Source organism: Globicephala melas, chromosome 1, assembly GCF_963455315.2.
Source record: "Globicephala melas chromosome 1, mGloMel1.2, whole genome shotgun sequence".
Taxonomy (NCBI): Eukaryota; Metazoa; Chordata; class Mammalia; order Artiodactyla; family Delphinidae; genus Globicephala; species Globicephala melas.
In genome coordinates, this window is record NC_083314.1 from 54,390,095 (window position 1) to 54,412,675 (window position 22,581).

The 22,581-nt window shown below is 46.2% G+C and overlaps 1 protein-coding gene across 2 annotated transcripts in view; it reads left to right on the forward strand.

Moving 5' to 3' along the window:
* The window catches only part of TNR (tenascin R), a 425,980-nt gene extending 407,611 nt beyond the window's left edge, over nt 1-18,369 (forward strand). The window contains exons 19-23 of one of the 2 annotated variants that reach the window (XR_009563440.1): nt 6,062-6,213; nt 7,644-7,740; nt 12,335-12,496; nt 17,112-17,355; nt 18,223-18,369. Coding sequence is in view for 1 of the 2 variants with exons in the window: in XM_030875407.2 (XP_030731267.1) it covers nt 6,062-6,213; nt 7,644-7,740; nt 12,335-12,496; nt 17,112-17,275; nt 18,223-18,342 (695 nt within the window). In the remaining variant the exon portion in view is untranslated. The remainder of the gene's footprint in view (nt 1-6,061; nt 6,214-7,643; nt 7,741-12,334; nt 12,497-17,111; nt 17,356-18,222) is intronic. The other variant, XM_030875407.2, reaches the window with a different exon arrangement.
* The last annotated feature ends 4,212 nt before the right edge of the window (nt 18,370-22,581 follow it).

Genomic DNA, 22,581 nt, shown 5'->3' on the forward strand with positions numbered 1-22,581 from the left:
ACATTACCAAAAATAAATAAATAAATAAATAAAATAATTTTTAAAATAAATGAAAAAAATAAAAGTGAGAAAGTGGGAGGAGTGCAAGGCAGAGTCAGAGCATGCAGGAAGTTACAGGATGTGTTCAGGACTTTAGTTTTTATTCTAATTGCAGGAAGCCATTGCAATCGGAGCTGTTGCACTGGAGAAGCTATTGGAGGGTTTTCAGCAAGTGAGAAAAAGGATGAGATAGTATCACATGTACATTATTGAAAGATTACTCTGGTTAAAATACGAAGAAAAGATGCAAGTGGAGCCAGAATAGCAAGAAGAGACCAAGTAGGAGGCTTTACCATAACCCAACCCTCTCCTTGCCATAGTAAATCAAGAGACACAGAGAGGGGCCAGGCTGGAAGCTACCAGTCTGTGATCAATTAATCTGCCATGGAATTGGGTCTCCTGATATAAGTAAATCCAAGCAATACTGAGGTAAATTCAAAGGAAAGATTTGGAAGCCTGTTGCATTTGTCCTTTGTGGGTAGAAGGCAGGTGGTCTGCCGTGCTTAAGACCTTCCTCAGCAACTCTCCTTAAGATAGAGACACTCAAGCTGTCTACTGCTCAGTTAATTCTATGTGTTCATTGACTCCTTAAAGACTCTTGTTACCTCTCTACCTTGATTCCCACTGCTACCTCCTGAATGGGGTCTTACCTCCACTCTCACCCTCATCTAATTTGTTCTCTACACTACAGTGAGAATGATCTTTCTAAAAACTTGAGCTTAAAGTCCATCAGGACTCTTCACCCTGTTTCCTTCAGGAGAAGGTCCACCTCCTTAAATGGCATGATCCAGTCCCTCTTATCTCCCCAAAACTCTCCCTTATCCATCCAACCCAGGTCTTCCTCTTGTTGAGGAACTAAACCTGCAGTTTCCTATATAGGCCATGTTTTGCACAGACCTAGAACACCTCTCTTCCACCAATTTGTGGTTAACTTCTACATCAGTTCCTAAATTAAGAAGCACTTTCTGATTAGCATTTGCTAATCTCTGCCCCATACCAGGCTCCACCACTCACCCTACCCTCACCAGCCCGAGAATTCATTGCATGCCCACTCCCATGTTTTGATACCTCCCTATGTTTATCTCTTTTCCAGAGTACTTAGAACTTGGGGTTATATTGTTCTATTTCTTCCACCAGAGTGTCAGCAACCTGAAAGATGGAACTGTGTCTTTTTCTTCCTCGTATTCCAATCTGTTAGCCCAGTATTTAGACCCCCAACAGACACTTCCTATATGTTTGTTGAATAAATACACAAAAGAATGAACAGGTAAATGAACTGGAAGATGCTGTGAAGGAGGATAAGGTGTTAGGTTTGACAGCCCATGTGGACTAAACAGATAACTTTTCCCTGTCCACAGCTTCAGACTCACTCTCAAAACCCTGCTACCCACAAACCCACTTCTGTGAAAAAAATGTAAGTGTGGGTGGCCAGAGGTGTGGAGCAGCACCCTTTTCTCTGCAGTTGCAGAGAGACTTGCTAAGGCTGTTTTCAGAGAGAAACACTGATATCATGGTTTCGGTCCTGATGCTAAGGCCATTAAGAGTGGGCAGTGGGCAGATACTTTCCAAAGCCATTAACTCTGACCACTTTAAAGACCACATTCAAGAACACAAAGCAAGTAAGGGACAGAAAGAGTCTCTCCCTTCACTCCCAGCTGGCTGGGGGCTCTCCATGTGCACTGTGTGTCATATAGCTCACTTCCCTCTACTCAGCATTCAGCCTCCGGATGCCCAACCCAAACCAATTTATGAGCAATTCTTCCAGTGAGTGCCCCGGCCCTGTTGAGCTCCCAATTACATCTAGAGATGCTTAACCATGAGACATTTCAGTGTACCGATCACTTGGCATTGCTTTCCTGTTAACATGGTAATCATCACAGCCTGCATTAAAAAAAAACAAAAAACAAAAAAAAAGCAGGGGGGCGCGGGAAAAGAAGCCTCTTTGTCAGGTCAGACCCTAGTAATTGTATCAAAGGAGAAGGGAAGAAAAGCCTTCCAGTTTTTCTCTTCATCCTAAAATTTCTGCCTTGGGAAAAATTACTGGGATGATCTATGTTAGGATTAAAGGTGAGTTTTTGATGATATTAGATGGGATAACATCCAGAGAGCTAGGGATGCCTGAAAACTGCCCTATCTCTTAAAAATGTATGAAGCCACAGTATACATGCAATGAATAAAGCAGACTGGGAATCAGTGTATTCTTTATTATTAGCTAAGCCTGAGTCCAATAACCCCAGAGGAGAACCTAATGTTAAAAACTGGAACACAAGGCTTAAACTCAAGGATAGAGTCTCGTATCCCCTCTCACTCAATTTACATCTTGGCACCAGCCCACTCAAGGCATGCTTACTGAGAAAGAGAGGGAAGGAAAGGGAGAGAGAAGGAAAAGGAGAAAGGGAAAGAAAATAAGGAAAGAGGGGAAGGAGGGGGAGAGACAGGCAGACAGACACTCGGTCTATTTATCCACCCTGCCATATGGATCTCAGCAGGGAAAACAGACCATCACACCCCTTGGGGCGCAGTCTAGCTAACCAGCTCCACCTCTGCACTCTCTGAGGAGAGGGAAACATACTGGAGAAAGAGTGGAGTTCAAGTCCAGCTGGTCTTCAGGCTCATCTGAAGAGCTCTGGTGAAACACTGATTCCTGACACTTACCCCCCAGCATTCTGATTCAGTAGATCTGCTGCAGAACCCAGGAACCTGAATTTTAATAGTCCCCGGCTTGGGAACAATTAGTGAGCCTACTTCCTCTCCTCAGGTGAAAAGGAATAATGATCATGGATTGGTGGTATGAGGTAAAACTTTTACAGTGTTAAGGGTCGGAGGCGGGTGGAGAAGCGTGGTTTCACGATAAATGTCATCTCCAAGTTCCCAAGATGTGAATATTGCCGCTGCGGATATTCTGCATAAGAAAAATGCTTTTGATCATCTTTCCATTAATGCCACAGACTAAATTATGATAAGTGGAATCTCTAAACCACCAGGTGGCCTTGCCATTCGTCAGAGGTAAGGCAAGCACACCCAGCAACTATGCATCAGTCCCCACGCATCTGGTGAGTGCCTCCGCCGACCAGTCCAACGTGAAGGCCCAGAAGGAAGAAAACACGACCCCTTCTCTCCCAAGGTGCACTCTGAGACCTTCAGCCCATCAGAACTTTTTTTTTTTTTTTTTTTTTGCGGTACGCGGGCCTCTCACTGTTGTGGCCTCCCCCGTTGTGGAGCACAGGCTCCGGACGCGCAGGCTCAGTGGCCATGGCTCACAGGCCCAGCCGCTCCGCGGCATGTGGGATCTTCCTGGACCGGGGCATGAACCCGTGTCCCCTGCATCGGCAGGCAGACTCTCAACCACTGCGCCACCAGGGAAGCCCCCATCAGAACTTTTGACACTCCTTAGGTCACACTTTTTTCTTAAGTTGATTTTATTCCCGTTTTCTGACTTTATAAAAATGGATCCCTTTTTTAAAAAAATTTTTTTTTATTGAGGTACAGTTGCTTTACAATGTTGTTAGTTTCTGCTGTACAGTGAAGTGAATCAGCTATGTGTGTACATATATCCCCTCCCTCTTGGACCTCCCACCCTCCCCCATCCCACCCATCTCGGTCACCACGGAGCACAGAGCTGAGCTCCCTGCGCTATACAGCAGGTTCCCACTGGCTACCTATTTTACACATGGCATATGACCACCCTTCAGATATTTAAAAACCTCTCTCCTCCAGAGCAAACCATCTCATTTTCCTATATTTGTTTTTGGTAGTTCTACCTTTAAAGCAACTAATATGTTTGAGCCTTTAGAAAGTATCTGTAATAGAAAAATTAAATAATTGATCTTATTAATGTGAAGAAGCCTGTATAAGATTATTTATTTGTCTGTTCTAAAGTTTCATTTGGTTTTGTATGTGTATTTGGATGAGGTTGTCGTTTTGAGGTTTGGGAGAAGATGTTCTGTGGAGGACATGTTGGATATTGGGAAGAAATTTGGGGTTCCGGCCCCTTTACGGCACTGAGTTGATTCAGGAGAAAGGGCTATTAGCGCATAAGGTAGGAGTGAGCTGAAGACCAAGCATGTTTTGTATTGATCTAAAATGAGAAACTCAGGCAGTGAGAAAAGAGGGGAGAAAGGAAGACAGACAGGATGGTTGCTCCAAAGATCCGCTAGAGAATGGCCTGGAAGCCAGGAAATAATCACTGTGCTCCCAAAGCAACAGGGAGAGAGAAGGCACTCACCCACACCTACCCCCGAAACGTAATTGGACCCTCTAGGAACAGGTGGGATCAGGAACTCTACTGAGATCTAGGACAGGCTGGAGATGAAAGTTGAGAGCTTTTCTGCAGCTATGAGGGAAATAGGTGTTGAGAGGGTTAAGATATTTAATGTGAACATAGAACTTTTTGAGGTAACTTTAACCTCTGGGGCTTTATATGCTTACAAGATAAATATAGATTTTAGTTAATCATTTGCCATCTGGACAGATATAGATCCAGTAAACTGAATCATATGTTATATCCCCTGTTTTAGTAAAGTTCAAGGAGCACTTGACTCGGGGTCTGAAAACTTGAGTTCAAGTGAATGGAGGAAGTCATGCGATCTTTCTGAGTACAGCTTCCTTCCCTGTAAAATAAGACTTCAATCTATAACAATCTGCCTTCCTCTCATGTTTCTTGCAAGAATTAAATGGAAATCAAAGCACACTTGGTAAAATACTAGTTCTATAGGCATATATTGTTATTCCCTGGTGTATGCCTGAAGCAGGCGGTGCCTTGTTCTAAACTACCTGAAATACGAGCGACCCTTGACCATGGTGTGCAAGCAAGCTGGACCGTCCTTGTGCAAGAGGAGTTAACACATCTCCGAGAGGGGCCTTGCATAAAGTCTACCGAACCCCTACAACCTCCCCCTAACACAGGATGCTTCGGTGAGGTTGCTATGTTACCTCCCTTGTGTGGCATTATGCTGCCACTTGCTCTGGCCCACCGGCTGACTCTCCAAGGGCCCCCCGCCCCCAGCTCTGTCACACCTGCAGTGCACTAGTTCTGCCACTAGGGGACACTGTAGGTCCCATGAAGTCCCTACCCCACCTCTCTTCCTAGCTCTGCTGCCCTTCAAGGATGCAGAACCACATCAACTGCACCACACTTTCCATTGACCCAGAGATCATACATTTACAGAGCACCCAAACCACTTTTCCTCCAGTGCCAAGCTCTGCCTTTAACTTGCTCCATCAGCTCCTGCAGTCCAGCAGAGCTCCTCCCATGGGACCTCTGCTTTCTGGCTTGCCTGTTAAGCATTAAAATCTGCCCTGAAGCTAAACTCTTCAAGACACATGATTTAAGCTTTTCTTTCAGCTAATTAGATATTGTTCTACAAATAGGGCTGTTCTCTCTGAAAGATGAGCAGCAATTTATTTCCTCTGCCCTCTCCTTAAACTTAAACTGAACTGTAAAACATGGCCATTTGATTGTTTAGTGCAATCAGGAGATTATTTTGCAGGAGGAATAGATATCCATCTTCTTGATAACGCTAAGCTAAGCTTGTTTGGGCACTCCGGGGGACAGCTGTGCTTAATCCCCCTTGTTCTTTTGAAAGGTGGACTCTGCGGTGTTTTAATGTGCTCCATGCTTCTGTAATCATCGCCTAAGTAACCAATTACTAGGTACATTAACATACCTTCACCCTTGGTGGACGAATATTTTTATTATCCCCATCTTTCTGATAAAAAGATGATGCCAGGAAGTCAGGCTATTTGCCTAAGCTGAACAAGTAGGTGAATGGGGGAGCCACACAGTGAACACAGCTCTTTGGTCCTCAGATCCTGTAAAGCTGTATACTGTCTGATAAACCCAACATCAGTTGAAAAGAGGGAATGCAAGATGATGCAGGACTCATACACAGATTCAGTGAGGATTTCTTACAGTTCTTGATGAAGTACCGTGAGACCTTCTAAACTGTTCTCTGATCCAAGGGGCTCTTACGCATAGTGGGAGGAAGGACCCTTTCCGGAAATTGCCTCTTTTCTCGTGCAGGGGGCCGGGTCTTCCCTCATCCTCAAGACTGTGCCCAGCATTTGATGAACGGAGACACTCTGAGCGGGGTTTACACCATCTTCCTCAATGGAGAGCTAAGCCGGAAGTTACAGGTGTACTGCGATATGACGACCGACGGGGGTGGCTGGATTGTGAGTACCTGCAGCTGTTCTCCCTGCCCGCCAGCATCGTCGATGCTTCAGTCCACCTGGCTCAGCACCCATCCATCTACACTTCACCATCCTCTGGCCATCCTTTCACCCACTCCCCTCATGCCCAACCTGGGGCTTTGCATTGTCCTCAGGGCCTTGCTCAGCAGCCCATAGGTTTGGTGAGGCAGAGGAAGGAATAAGAATATCGAGGCTGCAGTGGCCCAGCCCAGTGAGGGAGCCCCAGGAAAACTGCTCCTTCTGTGGGGATAGCTCATGCAGGAGGGAAAGGGAGTAGTGGCTCAGAGAGGCCCAGGGGTCTTGCCTGATGAAGACTGTGGAAATAATAAAGAAAGAGAGGAGATGAGTCCCCTGCAGGAGGAGGTGAGTCTCTATGGGGAGATGATTAGGATCTTTCTATTGGAGAATTGCATATGGCGGAGCAGATGAGGGGAAGAACCCGGATAGCCCCCTCTAGTTACCAAGGCCACCCCCGTCCCCATCCTTCCCTGGCCTCTCTGGTTCTTCCCCAGAGCTGTCCTAGCCTTCAGGGAGGAGAAGTGGTGGGGAAAAGAGAGACACCATTTCCTGTCACCACCCTCCTCCCATGTGTGATAGGGCAGTACAGAAAGAAGAGGAAGGGCAGCCTGGCGAATGGCCTCACACATCAGTACAGGCCACTACACAGAGGGGCGAGTTCCGGCAGGCCGGCCAGAAAGCGGAGCAGCATTAGCTCAGTCAGGGCAGATGGAAACCCAGCCCCTCCACCCACCCTCCTCCTGCGGATCCCTCCTCCAGCACCAACACACAGCGCTGGATTTTTCACAGTGCAAAACGGATAGTTGTTGAATGGAGTTAAATGGTGGCTGTGCTCGTAACAGCCACTCTTGGGAAGCATTTTCTTTTATGTTTCTGACATATTTGTGCCTTCTTCTTAAAGCCTAATTGGAAATTGAAGTCGAGGCTGATGTATTGGAGGGTAAATGAAATTAGCACTTAAACAGTTCGGGAGGTGAATGATATGCAATTGCTTTGCCTGAAATAGGATGATGACAGCTCCTAGCTGATCGGAAGTTGGTCCCATTCTTCTGGTGAGAAAGGCTTTCTACTGCATTCTGTGGTGCAAAAAGATTAATTTGAGAGCCAAGCCTATATCCCTTGACTAGTTGGGGGCTTTGTATCCTTTCTACGTCGCAGGGGTGCAAATAAGTGTCAACATTACACCCTGGCCTATTCATCAGGCGCCACTGCGCTTCAGAGAAGGGCTCTGAGCATCTCCTACGACTGCTGTGCAAATACCGAGCTCCGTACTGCAGTGGTGCTTAATCTGAGAACCTTTGTCACTGCAGATATAAAACCCAGTTATAGCAGTTTTACTCGTTAGAGTTTATTTTCCTTAGCATTTTCTTCATTTCCCCTCTTTCTCTTCACAGGTATTCCAGAGGCGGCAGAATGGCCAAACTGATTTTTTCCGGAAATGGGCTGAGTACCGCGTTGGCTTCGGGAACCTGGAGGATGAGTTTTGGCTGGGTAACGCCTCCTTTTTGTTTCCCTTGGAATGCAGCTCCAGTTCTTTGTCCATCTTTCTCCTCTCTGTGTCCATCTGGGATTATCAGAAACCCTGCGTCCGTTGAGAAGCTGACAGCTCGTGAATTGCTTTCAGTACTTCTTGCTCTGTTAGGCTCCACTATTGATCTGTTTCTATCTTGTTGTGGTGTTTTCCTCTTTGCTCTGTCTCTTCCCATCCTCATTAATAGTCTCTTATGCTGATGGGTCTTGACATGAGGCAACTTTTACAAAGGGAGAGAGCTGCCTGGTGAGGGGAGGGGGCAGAGGGAGCAACAGGACGGCTGGTCATCTCTCAGGAGCCAGACACCAGCCAGCCCGCCCGCAGGTCGGAAGAGAAATGCGACAGTCACTCGGCTCTAGTTCCTTGGAAGAATGTTATTACTGACTTGGGACGGGAAGGGAAAAAACGAAAATGACATTAGAGGTGACCGGCAATTTCCTAGAGGTCTGACACAAGCAGGAGGTGTAGCTTGAGAACTGAACTAGTGTGAGAAGGTAAACACACACCTGACCCAGGCAGACGGCAGTGAAGCCAATCCTAGAAAGCAGTGAATTTATTTTTCCCTGCGTCTCCCTCTTGGTTGGATTTTCACAGTGATTATAAAGGGAGGCAGGGGAAAGGTGGATAACTGTATTCTGTATTCGTGGTCTCCTCTCTCTCTCCCCCGTCACTATCCCGCTTAGCCTCAACATCTTTCTCCTGGACGCTCATATAACAACCCCTCCCTGGCCTTCCTGCCTCCTGGACCACCCATTGTCCACGTGGCCAGGAGAATCATCTCCCTCATACCGAAATCTGAGCAACGGCCATAACCCCATTTGTGGAGCTTTTAAACCACTCCCCATCACCAGCACATGAAGACTAAACACCTTCGCTGTGGTACAAGGCCCTCGTCTTGGGCCTACGCCCCACCTCCAAGAGCCCTGCTGCTCTTCCCTGCACCCCGCAACCGACACCAGACCCCAAGCACTTTATTTATGGAAGTATAGTTGATTTACAATGTTTCAGGTGTAGAGCAAAGTGACTCAGTGTTTTTTTTTTTATATATATATATATACACACACACACACACACATACACACACTTTTTAAGATTCTTTTCCATTATAGGTTATTACAAGATATTAAATATAGTTCCCTGTGCTATAAGTAAGTCCTGTTGTTTATCTATTTATATATAGTAGTGTGTATCTGTTAATCCCAAATTCCCAATTTATCCCTCCCCACCCCAACCTCCAAACCCTTACAATCACTAATGTTTCCTCTGCAAGGAACGCTCTGCCATCCAACTCTCCCCCTCCCCCGTACACCTTGCTGTGCTCTGCGCATATCCAAAGGCCCAGCTAACCTCTTCTTCCTCCATAGGACCTATCCTACCCATTTTTCTCACCCTTTGCCTGTGGGAGAATTAGCTACTTTCTCTTCTGTGGTCCAAATCAGTGTCCATTTTCCTTTCTGTCTCTCTTGACTATACTATGGAAACTTCTTTCAGGGCTGGGACCAAACCATATTCATTTTTAACCTCATTACCTATCACAGTGGCCGGGGATAGTAGGTACCTAAAGTGTAGATAACAATCAGTCAATCAATCAATCAATTAATAAGAATTTATTGAGTGCCTATTAGATGCCCAGATCTGTATTTGCTGTTGCACATAATAAAAAATATAAGGTAAAAATCACATAAAAACATTGAAAGACAAGTCAAGTAAACATGAAAATATCCTTACCTTCTAAGAGTTTACAAACAGCTTGGGAGATAAGTATACAGCAGAGGAATCAATGCGCCCATAGCAGACAGTGCTCATGTTTCCCAAACCTCAGCTACAGTACACCACGTTCACAATTTTTACCATATCTGGGAAATATCTGAACTATCACGCACTTGAATTTTCTATATCTCGCTTGTTTTTTTAAAGAAATCTACGGTTTTGTGAAAGAGACTTTACAGCAGTGCCAAAAATGGAAAGCTAGTCATCATGTGCCATAAATAAAAGGAAGTCTCAAAAATAAATGCAATGAAAAGAAAACAGTATATATATTATTAAATGCCAGCTGTTGCTGTGTTGGTGGTACTAAAAATGGAGATTAGAAAGTGCTGGGTGTAAACCACAAAGTACAAGATCCAAACGGAGAGTTACCGTTAGGATCAGGGTTAAGGTTTCCCCTTAATCTATTAAGAAAAAGAGAGAATTTGGAAATATCTTTCTCCCTACCTGTCCAAAGTTATTTAGTCCTTATTCCCCAAATACTTCTCATATCATCAGAGATGCCCTCCCACATTGGGAAACACTGTACTAATCTATGAGCTACTGACAAGAAGGCTGCAGATACTCAGAGAAGGAAGAGTCAGCTTCCTGGAGAAGGCATTGAGGGATGAGTAAGAAGAATGCAGGAGGGAAGCACACAAGAAAAGAGGGAAGGCAGGGATCCTTTTGACATGTGCAAACGGGGACAATGGAAAAACCATCCAACCAGAGCGAAGATGCAGCTCAGGGAAAGAAGAAAATGAGGGAAGGTGCGTTGAACAGAGGCGTGTTGTGGTACCTAAAGTGGGGAAGAGAAGGTTTGACTCAATGCCATAGGTAATAGGGAGCCGGGGAGGGCTCTTAAATAGACGCCTGGCCTGGTGATGTGTAGTTCGGTGACAATACTCAGGTTAGGGGTAACACTCTGACCCATGGTTTACGTTGTAAGTTGGGTTCCCTAGAAGCAAAGCCTGAGACAGGGGTTCTTGTTCAAGTGATTTATCAGGGGAGTGCTCTCAGAAGGGGAATGAGGGAAATAGCATAGAGCAGGGGGAAAAAATGCAACAGTGTGATCTTGGTGGGAGATTAGCTTCAGTCTGATCCTCAGGGAAGCTCTGGAGCATAAACTGCTCCTCAGATTGGCCCCCAATGGGGCAAGGGGGCTGGGATTTGGTACCTCCTCATCAGGTATTGATGGAGGTCTGCCCCAAGGCATGGGGGAGGGAGCAGGTAACTTCCAGAGTAGAGCAACTCCTGTTCGGTCAAGGGCAATGATCCAAGAAGGAGGCAGCTGTGAGTTGTTGGCGGCTGGGGGCTATGTCCACTGTCCAGTTTAAGGGCATCTGGACTGTCTGTGATCTAACCAAACTCTCCAGATGTGTGCTGCCTCCTATTTCCACTTGCCTTTGAAGGACCATTCTTCCCCCTCTGACAATTCTCTCTTCTCTCTACTTCTTCACTGAGTTTTCCCCTATACATCTTATACTAGAAAACATGCTGTAACATCTCCCTTCTTCAAAATAAAAACAGTAAAAAATTAAAAAATAAAGGGCATCCGGGCAGGGCACCGCCAGGATCCACCATATCCGCGCAAGCACAAGCCTAGGGTAAGAGCAACCCGGCACGCAGCAAATAGCACACAGCTTTCGACATATAACTAACATAAAGCTTGAACTCTCAAACAGGATAGGGAAACAGAGAGATCGAGGTGACCCTCAGCCAGTCACTTCACTTCTCTGGACTTCAGCCTCCCTTTCCACAACACAAAGAGACTAGCCTAAGTAATCTCGAGATTCCCTTCCATCTCGGCAGATTGTTTTATTCTAAGTCATGGTGTACTCTGATAGATATCAAATGTCACAGTAAAGCAACAGGACCCCAGTTCAGTAAGCAGGTAGAAATCAGGAGGACTCAGAGATCACCAGCAATGCAAGGGGAGTGGTTCAAAGTATGGGCAGGTAGTCAGAATCAGAAAGTCCCAGAGCACAGCCATCCAGGGCAGAGAGACAAGAAAATACATATGAGAAAATATCACCAAGGAAGAGCTGGGCTCTGCCTCACTCTGGACTCATGGGGTCTGCACCTTACAAGAATCTATTAGACCAAGGCCTGGGAAGCTTAGAGGCCAAGGAAAGAGTGGGTGAGGGAGGGTAACTGCCCAGAAAGATGAGTGAAGACGTAGCAGTGCAAGATATAGCAAGTAGATTAGAGAGAAAGGAACTGGAGTTAGGAGACAGGTGACAATATTCTCTGACCCAGTTATGGGAGCCTCAGGAGGGCTGGAGGCTGAGAGAACAAAGAGCAGTGTAATTAAAGGTGGATGGAACCCCCTCCCAGGCTACTAGGAGATGGTAGGATATCCTGGACCCCGAGGGTCTACTGTGAATTACTCTGATCAGTGTTTCTACCTCTTGCTTCCTATCACTCACACCGAAGAATTCACACCCATGTGATGCCTCTTGTCATCTTCAACTAACACCATAGTTTGGAGTGGGAGGTGGCGGGGGACAGGGCCCGGAATCTTGAGGCTCAGGGCTTGTCCGGTACTGGGTCATGACTAGATGGTAGGACCCCTGAGCTGACCTGCGGTGGGAACTCATCAGCAGAACTGGTCTGGTCTTTTTGCAGGAGGAAATTCAGTCTGGTAGGATCTGTTTGATAACAACCTGGGAAGGACTGAAGGCAAAAGCAATCCCAGTACCCCTCCTCTTTCCCAGAACATCTGTTTTGAGGCCACAGTCACATTTTGCTTCCCATTTCCAAAGCCACTGAGGCCAGGCTGACTGTGTTCTCTGCTCTCCTCCACAGGGCTGGACAACATACACGGGATCACGTCCCAGGGCCGCTACGAGCTGCGCATAGACATGCGTGACGGCCAGGATGCCGCCTTCGCCTACTACGACAAGTTCTCTGTCGAGGGCAGCAGAAGCCTGTACAAACTCCGCATAGGAGGCTACAACGGCACCGCAGGTACCTTGGCCCCGAGCAGCCCCCGAGGGCAGTGGGCGTGCAGCAGGACCGGGCCCCACGTTCTAGGCCTGAGCTGCAGAATTCCCCGCTAGCCAAGGAGGAGGGCAGAGGGCTGGCGCACTGCCTCTGGTCCACGCTGCCCCTCACCACTCAGGTGACCTAAAATCAATTTCTCAGGACTTCAGTTTCCTCATCTGGAAAATCTTAATAATGATGCCTGTCCTAGTTCACAGAGCAGTCAGGAAAAAAATGTGATAAATAGAGCGAAAGTGTTTTTAAAGTTAACAGAACATAGTACAACGTGAGGGTGAAGGATTATTTTTCTTGTCTAGATTAATCAACATAGACTCTTATCCAGTGACAGCATAATCATCTATTGTCCGGTAGAAATTTCCCCTGTAATGCCACCTAGGAAAACCATCTTTGAACTAATAAAAATAAGACAGATCCCCCCCATTCTGAGCTCTACTCCCCTCCATCAGCAGTCACCATAACACCTCCATCAAGGAACACACAACAGCTCCTAAATGTTCCCCATGGGCCGCATTCCTTTTCATTCCTCCACGAGAACCCCACCACGTGGTCACGTTTTCTGTACAGATTTTTATGGCAGTTCCACTAAGTAGAGCAAAACCATCTCTATAAGCTCTGTTGCATTAATAGTTTTACCAGAACATAATATCCAGTCTGCTCCTTCGCCTTTGCCAATTTATTTCCAGGGTTCTCTTACAGCACATTTCCTAAAACCTGTTTTGCCAAATATTCCACTATTTGGTACATGGAGTTATTGGTCCTTTCATTAACTCCAATTATAGGGCTAAATGCTAGGATATAAATTTAGCAACATTTTTATAACTCTTGGAACTAAGAAGATCATCCAAGTGTTGCCTCTCCAACGACTGCATCTGCTCAGTTATTTCTCTGCTCAGCCAGGTGCTGTTACTCCAAAGAGGAGACACACTTTCCCTTGTTGTTTGTCATATGGGAGATCATTCCCAATGGCAATCAGACCTGCCCGAAGTGCCCCAACAGAAGATCCAATTTACCACACTTCGGGCATAAAATAGCCATTGAAATGGAGTGTATTAAACACAATATCAGACTAAATCATTGCAAAAATAACCTGGTACCAACCACTCCCTAAGATTAGAATCGTGCCTGCGGAAAAGCAGTTCTTATTTCTCCCACAGAAAGCGAAGCAAGTCCTCCTACTTCCTTACATGGCCTCCCTCCCTCCCTCCACTTCACCTGCTCCAGGCCTATGCTCTTACCTGTCTAACTTGGGCCCAGCTGCTGCAGCCTCTGTTGCAGCTCTATCTCGCTACTGGGCCCCATGGAGGTCACAACTGTTGGACTGCGTTCTACTGTCATGTCTCAGAGGCAAGTCCCACCAACAATTTGGCCAATCATCATAAATTAATTGCAGTCTGACCTCTTATGTCATATATTCAGTTCATCTTCTTCAAAAGATGAGAAGCGAGGCTTATGTAGGCTGCCCCCTTCTCTGGGCAACTTCACACAATGGTTGTTCTTCCCAGGTTGGAAGGTGACCAGGGAGGAAAAGCCCATTCTCTCTCTGGCATTTACTATTGCCCAAATTCCCTGGCCTTTATCTTATACGTTGCTCGTTTTTACTGGCCCTTCTGGCAACAATCCATCCCCATGGCCTCCAATTCCAAGTTCAGCCCCTTCTCCCATCTCCGTTGTTCTCAAAGGCTACAAAAATCCAAGCCTCTAACCAGGACTCTAATTGGATTAGAACTGAAAATTCCAAGTCAAGTTATCAATAAAAGGTTGTTGAGCAACCCCTAAAAGTTCATTGTGTGAATTGTGAGGACTCAGAAGAAGCATAAGACATGACCTCTGCAAGAACTAAACATCCATTTACAAAAACAGACCATTAAGAAGCAACTCACCACAAAATGAATGGTACTCACTCCCAGTTTACCGGGCATTCAGAGAAGGGGGTTCTGGGTGGTTGAAAAAGGCTTCATGAAGGCAGTGGCGTTTGACTGGGATCCTGATGGTAAAGGAACATTCCAGGGAAGGAAAATCCTGGGAGAGAAATCACAAAAGGAGCAGTTACCATGGAGGGAGGGAAAGTGCAAAGGGCCTGGCTGTCCAGGACAGGGTGTGAGTTCAGAAAGAATAAAAAGAAAGTGGGTGGAGCCAGGCCCTGAAGAGCCTTAAAACGGAGGGGGCAGAGGAGTTCTGTCTTAACATGGTGGGCAGTGGGGAGCCACGGTGGGTCCTGAGTGACACAATGGATGTGGGGTTTTTGGAAGATCAAGGTGACAGCCATAAATAGGATAAAGTAAATCTGAGTGAAGAACAGAGACCAGCTGGAGCTGCTGCATTAATCCTGGTAGGAGATCATAGGAGACTTGACTGATGTTAGAAATTAAGAGAAAAGTACAAATCTGAACAGCAGTTTGAGAGAGAAAAACCAAGACTTAGATAATGTACTGAATATATGAGGTGGATATACGAAGCAGAAATGGGAGGGGGAGCCAGATTTGGGAAGGGGACATAGACCAACATCAGGATCGTATCTGAGAAAGCAGAAAGCAACATCAGAGTGGAAGTGGGAGAGAACTGTTCCAAGGGAGTAATGAGGTCAGCTTCTAGACTACAGGGAGAAAAGCAGGAGATGAGAAGGTAGGAACGTGGGTAGAGACAACACAGGGAATTGATGGTAAAGAAAGGGTCTTTAGAGAGTAGGATTAATTCAAGATTTTTTAAGACAAAGGATATGAGTATGAGTTAGGGTGAGAGGAGATGAAAACCGTAATATATATGTATAAAGAAAGGAAAAAATAAGACATCTTTTCTGCCTTCTCCAGGACCTGGAAGAATGAGTTGCAGGTAGTGGGATTAGCTCTGGGTGGACACAAAGCCTGGTTTTTAAGAGACTAGGAGGCGGAAATGAAAAAGATGGGATAGAAATAATGACATATGGACTTAGGGACCCAACTGGCCTGAAGGAATCAGGCTTCCCCATAAAACAAAGATCATCTTCCTAAGAGTTGAGTTGTGGCCAGAAGCACTTGGAGGCATTGAGTGGCCACTGTGAGTGTGGACTCGGAAGCCACAGGATCAGAACTATGACCTATCCTGGCTTAAAGTGACCTCAGAAGCATCTGAGACAACACTCATTCAGTAGTGTGAGCCCCTTCACAACATTTCTAACGACAAATCCTGCCAAAAGTTTGGCCAGTAGGTATAAATTAATTACGGTTTGATACCTCACCTCAAATACTCAATTCATATGAGTCCCCTGCATAACATCCCAACAAAAGAACACCCAGCCTCTAAGAATAGAGATCTCTCCATATCTCCAAATAGTATATACCACTTATAAACAGCTCTAATATTTAGCTAATTTTTCCTCATATATTTAGCCCAAATATGCCACCTTGCAGTCTCTACCTACTGATCCTCATACTTTCCCAAAGAGTTTTTGTTTTTTGGGGGGGATTGTTTGTTTGTTTACTCAATAGTCCATCAAATATTTGGAGTCAGTGATAATGGACACTGTCTCCCCCTTCAAGCCTGCTCTTCCCCAAGATACAGCCCTGGTTTCCCCAACCACTTCTCCTCTGACATGGTTAGGATTTTCTTATCATCCTGTTTCCTATGGACAGGAACTCTAGTTAGATAATGTCCCTCTTCACATGTGGCCCCAAGTTCTGAACAGGGGGATATTGGGTGTGAGCTGACTGGGCCTGATGAGCCATGGAGAAAGCCAGGCTGTACGGTGGTGACCCGGACTGGCCCAGGTCACCATGGCTCATCACTGTCTCCTCTGAGACAAAAGGAGCCGTGAATGTCTGTGTCCCAGTGCTGGCCTGAAAGAAACAGACGGGGATGGTGAGGTGGAGCTGAGTGGACAGAGTTCTGAGCAGAAGGCCAGGGCAATGAGGCAGAGTAAGCCCCCTACAGACTAATGAGTTCCTTTCCGAGAGCGCATTCATAACTTCCATTTGTTCGTTAAGTCCAACAAAGTTAGCCTAGGTACCCAACTAACACAATCGGCTATATAGTACTGTACTATAACAGGTTTATAATACTTTTCACACAAATAATACATAAAAAGCAAACACACACAAAAATAAACATTTTTAACTTTATAGTACAGTACCTTGAAAAGTACAGTAGTACAGTACAACAGCTGGCATACAGGGGCTGGCATCGAGTGAACAGGCAAGAAATAAAGATACTGTACTACCGTACTCTATACAGTACAAAGTACACAAAAGCACAACTACTTGGAGAGGATGCACGCACGTGACAATGTGCGCCAGACATGTGAACTAACTTACGTGACTGGACGTGCAAACACAGGTTCGCATCTTTGAAAGTTTGCAACTTGAAGGTTCATATGTAGGGGACTTACTGTAACGAGCTAGGGAGAGCAGCACAGAAGTAGTGGACCCAAGGGGTAGGTGGAGTAAGAGCTCAGTGCAGCCAGGCTGAGGAGCCAGACAGGAACAGAGAGGTGAGTGGAAGGTCTCTTAAGCGGACGCCAGGTTTGTTGGGCATGGGTCAAATGTCCAGAACATCCTGACAAAAGAACAACAGGTTGGACGGCCTCATGAATGTGTCTTTTTTCCAGGGGACTCCCTCAGCTATCATCAGGGCCGCCCTTTCTCCACAGAGGACAGAGACAATGATGTTGCAGTTACCAACTGTGCCATGTCATACAAGGGGGCTTGGTGGTATAAGAACTGCCACCGGACCAACCTCAATGGGAAATACGGGGAGTCCAGGCACAGCCAGGTGGGTGAAGCTCTGCCGCTGCATGAATGACCCAGAGCCGTGCAGCCCACGTCCCTTGGCTTTATGTTCTAAGTACACAGGTGGGTCTTATATTTCCCTTTTAAAAAGATACACTCAGAGTGTTGAGAAAGGACTCCCATAAAGAGGAAAGTAATGCAGACACTGGGATAAGAGCAGGACAGAGTCGAAGCCAGGGGAAGAAAAGGGAGGCACCTGGACTCAGGAGCTGGAACTCACCCAGAGAAGTCTTTGACAGCCAGTCAAGTCCCATTTCATTTCCTCATCTAGCATATCCCATGAAAAGCTTATCAAGTTCAGGGACAGCGTCAGAGGCTCAGCTTCATCCAAAGAAGTGTCCTAGGAAGGGAGAGATCAGAAATAGCAGTGTAAACAGGACTGTCTTTCCCCATTAGAGACCACAAGTCCATAGGCTGGGTTGGGTGACAGGGTGACCAACTGGGCCAACTGGGACCTCTCCAATTTTAGCACTGAAAGGCTAGCGGCCAGGGCACCCCTTAGTCCTGGGCAAACCAAGACGGTTGGTCACCTGATAGGTGGAAACCACCTGACTCTCCCATCAGGAGTGAGCGGTCAAACACAGTTATGCTCTTCGAAATGCTTCTATACTGTTGGAAATTTGAAATTCAATACTAGTTACTGGTGCGTGCAAATCCTGAAACCAAAACCAGAAAGCCAGCAATAAGGAATGACCTGCAACACATTCCCATTATAGACCCAGGCCACTGGCAATGTCTAAAGAGAAAAGCTAGAAAAAAATCTCTGCTCTTTTGCCCTTTTTGGGAACTCAGCCTCAAGCTTCATGTTAATGGAAAATGACTAAATGCACATCTTGGATTCTCCACTCTCATCCTCCTCTATCTTTTCAAGCTGGCAGTTCCGTTGAGGGGGTAGGGGTGATCTGACATGCTTATCTTTCTCCTTCCCAGGGGATCAACTGGTACCATTGGAAAGGCCATGAGTTCTCCATCCCCTTCGTGGAAATGAAGATGCGCCCCTACAGCCACCGTCTCGTGGCGGGGAGGAAACGGCGGTCCTTGCAGTTCTAAGCAGTGGGCGGCTGCGAGCCAACTGACCTTTTCTGTCATTTGTTTGTATTTTATAATATGAAACAAGGGGTGGGGGACATAGTAATGCTTTGCAACATATTAAGAGCGTTTGAAGGAAGCAGGATGTAGCAGGAATCAGCTGAGAATCAGCAGCTCATGGTTTCTGCTGCCCCCGGGCCTGACCCTCTGTCTCCATGCTCCCTCCTACCCCGTCATCCTTAACCTACCCCTCTTTTCCCACCAAGGAGGAAAAGTGAGACGTTTTCTTAAAAGACCACTTCAAAGGTAAACCCTGGAGTCAGACTCTGTGATGGTGACAGGCACGTGCCTTCTTTCCTGCCCTCCTTCTGAGATGCCCTTCACTTCCAGGTATTGCGCTCTGGTCACTGCCTTGGATGGCCAGGTTCTCACCCCAGCCCAGAGAAGAGGCCTCAGCAAGAAAGCTTTGCCAACAAGTCCCCTTAAAAGGAAACAGATTAACCTCACCCCGTCCCAACAACCCAAGGCCTAACGGGCCAAAGATTCTCATCTGACACTCTTAACTTACCAGCCAAGTGTCCTCTGTCACCTTTCAAGAGTAGTGGCCTCTTTTCCAGCCAACCTATCCTTTGCCCACTTCCATCCTAACCCTTAGACCCCCTACGGCCCCACAAGCGCAACCACTGTTTTGGATTCTAGCTCCCAAGGTGTTGCCTGCCCCTGGCCTGGGCTGCATAGCAGCTGTGTACCTAGGGGTCATAAGTCCCTGCCCCTCCCTTGGGTCACAGACAGCAACTTTCTTTGAAGATGGGAGGGGGAGATAGTTGTGGTTTGTAGCACTTTGGGGTCAGGCATGGAGGAAAGGACAGAAGAAACAGAAATCAGGGTCTCCGCCATTGAGATGACCAGTTCCATGGGGAACACGGATCTCACTTGGCTCCATTTTCTCTATTTCTGGTCCTATTTGTCATGGATTTTTTTTTCCTGAATTGCAAACGAAAGGCCTCATTCCTGTCTTCAGCCAGGTTCTCCTTGGGGGTCGGGGTGGGGGGGGCTTAATAAGAGTCAGAAGAAGTTATATGACCAGCCAGCCATTCCCCTGACTGATAATCCTTGGGAAGGGGTGGAATTTTAGGGTTTTGGTTTCAGTTTTCTCCTCTTTTTTGGTCCTGTGGGAAACAGGAATGACCTCCTTAATGAGGTGAGCTCATGAGAAGCCTTTCTCCATCTTCTTTTATTATTCCGCCTTTGAGAGGAAACATGAAAAGTGCCAACGGAAATACCATCTAGAAATCCAAACGTGAAGAGGGCAGGAGTGTGGGCCTACCTCCCATTTTATGAGATGTGCTCTCTTCACTGGCATGATTTGATTTTTAAACCCAAGAGAGCTGGGGGCTCTAAAAGCCATGACCCTTCAACTTCTCCAATCAAATGTCAGCTGCAAGCATCCCTGCAGCATCTGCCAAAATCCAAGCCCAGTCTCCCCAGCTGCCTTTTCCCTTTCCTCTCCTTTTCCTTAAAGCCCCAATTCTGTTTTTTGTAATGCCCACATTTAGTCAAACTGGGGCATCCTGGGCCTTTCCCAACCGATCACGGGATGAGCCTGAGAGTTGGAAATTTTCTAATGGAAACATCCACAATCTAACCAAGCTCTGTTAACCAGGAAAGGAGAGTCCCTCAGACTGACAACCACACTTCTGAGGTGATGAGGATGGAGTCAGCTGCCACTTGCATTCTCCCTTTAGCAGACCCTCAAGGCCTTGTGCACTGCCATGGTGTGGATGTGACTGCCGGACCAGTGTTGGACACAGAGGTTCCATTTCTCAGTTCACCATGGGCTTCAAAAAACTAGGGGAAGGAAGAAGAAACAGAAACAATCCTTTCAAGAAACCTGCTGATTAAATAAGATTTAGATAGGGAGTGGGACACCAGTGAACAGTAGGAAGCATGTTGAAGGAGGAACCTGGCGTCTCAGGAATAGGCCCAGCTCTGCCACTTTGTTGGCACTATGACATCAGGACAGTTGTTTCACCTCTCAGGGCCTCAGTTTCCTCACCTGTTGAAAGAAAGTTTAGACTAGAATGGTTTCCCTTTCAGTTTTGACAGTCAGTAAGGCCAGTCTTTGACCTGAAAATGGAAATTGGCATTGGTGAGACAGCACAATTAAGTAATGAAAATTCACCAGAAGCCCTGCTTTATGAAAGACAGAAAGAGAGAGACAGACAGAGAGAAGGAAGGAAGGAAGGGAGGGAGGGAGGGAGGGAGGGAGAGAGAGAGAGAAAGAGAGAGAGAGAAAAGAAAGGAAGGAAGGAAGGAAGGAAGGAAGGAAGAAGGAGGAAGGAAGGAAGAAAGAAAGAAGGAAAGAAAGAAAGAAAAAGAAAGAATCAGAAGTCATCAGTCAAATATACACACGAGTGTGCAGCGTGCACACACACACACACACACACACACAAGAAAACATTGCAGAAAAGATTGTGCCAAATAAGTGGCTGAACTCATTTTGTCCATAAAAGCAGAACCCAGGGACCTAGTGCCAGTACGGCCCACCTCATCAAGGGAACCGAAATGGAAAAAGATCATGAGTCTCCATGCTGTCAATTCAGGTGAAAGCCAAGAAACATCAGTGGAAACCAAAATCTGTCTTTTATTGGAACCATTCTACCCTATGGAACATTTTTATAAATAATAGCAGCAGCATTGCCTAGATTCATGTTAAAGAATTTTAAGGCTAGAAAGGAACTTCAAAGATTAGCTCACCCAACATTCTAGAAAAGGATTTATAGATTCCTTTTATGAAGTGGAGTGATTTTCTCACAAATTTTTAAGAGACACTGTGCCCCATTACCTCCCCAAGGCCCATGGTCAACTTGACTCAAAGCTTCATCAATAGACTTATGCATTCCTGCTTATCCTGTTCCTCCAAGTACCCGTGCTCTTCCCAAGCGTGGATCCAGTAAGCGATACTCACAAACCACTCACCCTCACACTCCAAAGTTTCCCTCAAGGGACTCAGAGGGAATAGAAGTGGATTCTGGTCAGAGGCAGTTAAACTGCAGACACATCAGGATGTGTATTGAGGAAAAAAAAAAAAAACCCTACCACCAATGACTGCAATACACTCATTGCCTAGACCTGAGATCCAGACAGTTGCTTCTTTTTGCATTTCCCCATCAGATAATTTCCAACACAGTAAACTCACATTCTCCAGGCTTCTATCTGGAAGGTGAAGGGGCGGGGGTAGTGGGGAGATGACAGATCTGTGGAAAATTCCTGCTGGCCTTTAGACAGTTTTAACTGGAGGAGGGAGACTTGCTAAGTGTGACCACTGGGGCATTTACAATCCCCAGTCACCTCCTGACAGTGGGGTTGAGGATACCCAGGGCCTCCAGGTTTTCAGGAGAACTCATACCAAACCAGGACCCAGGAAAACTGGCCAACTGATTTGTAAAAGAAACAATAACAAAATGGCAGCAAGAAAATGCAAAGCAAACTTCCAGAAAGAGTTAAATCCGCCCTATCCTTCACCTACCAGCTCCCACTCCACTCCTCATGGAGCAGCAAGATACCCAACACCTGTGCCCTCCCACCTGGGAAGGAACCAGCTCTCTGCACAGTGAAGCTGTTATTTCAAAGACAAACCTGAAGAACCAAGGTTGCCAATGAGCTCAATGCCAAACCAAACAATCCTTAATCGCATTTATACCTTCAAAATCCAGTCCCAGAACTGAGCTGTAGATTAAGGGACAAAAGGTCATTGTGGAATATTTTCAAAGAGCCCTTTTAAAAGTATCAGTTGAGAGAGGGTTTATGAGTTCTTCTTTGTCCTCTCCTCTAGAAGATAAATGGAACCTGTGAGAACAGTGGGTGCACCAAGCCGAGGGGGTTGAAATAGACTAGCAGGTGGCCTGGATTTGCAAATACCCCTTGGGCATGAAAACATTTTTCTTTTTCTTCTTTAACCTCCACCCAGAATTTCAGGAAAGGTGGAGCCACTTAACTCAAGATATGTGATTTTCTATGCTTGCTTTCTTATCACCAGACTCCTACTCAATCTAATCCCTTACTTCCATTTCTTTCCCTCCAAAGGGGGCCCTATACTTGCATCTCACTGTCCATTCTTAAAACTTTGGTAAGGAACCTCAGAAAGATTCACACTTCAGTTTCAATAATCCCAAGAGGGTGGGGTAATCTGTTTTCACTTGCCTCAAACTTGCCATGGCTGCAAGAAGGGCCCTGGGACCTCAGAGGGCTGGAGTCAAT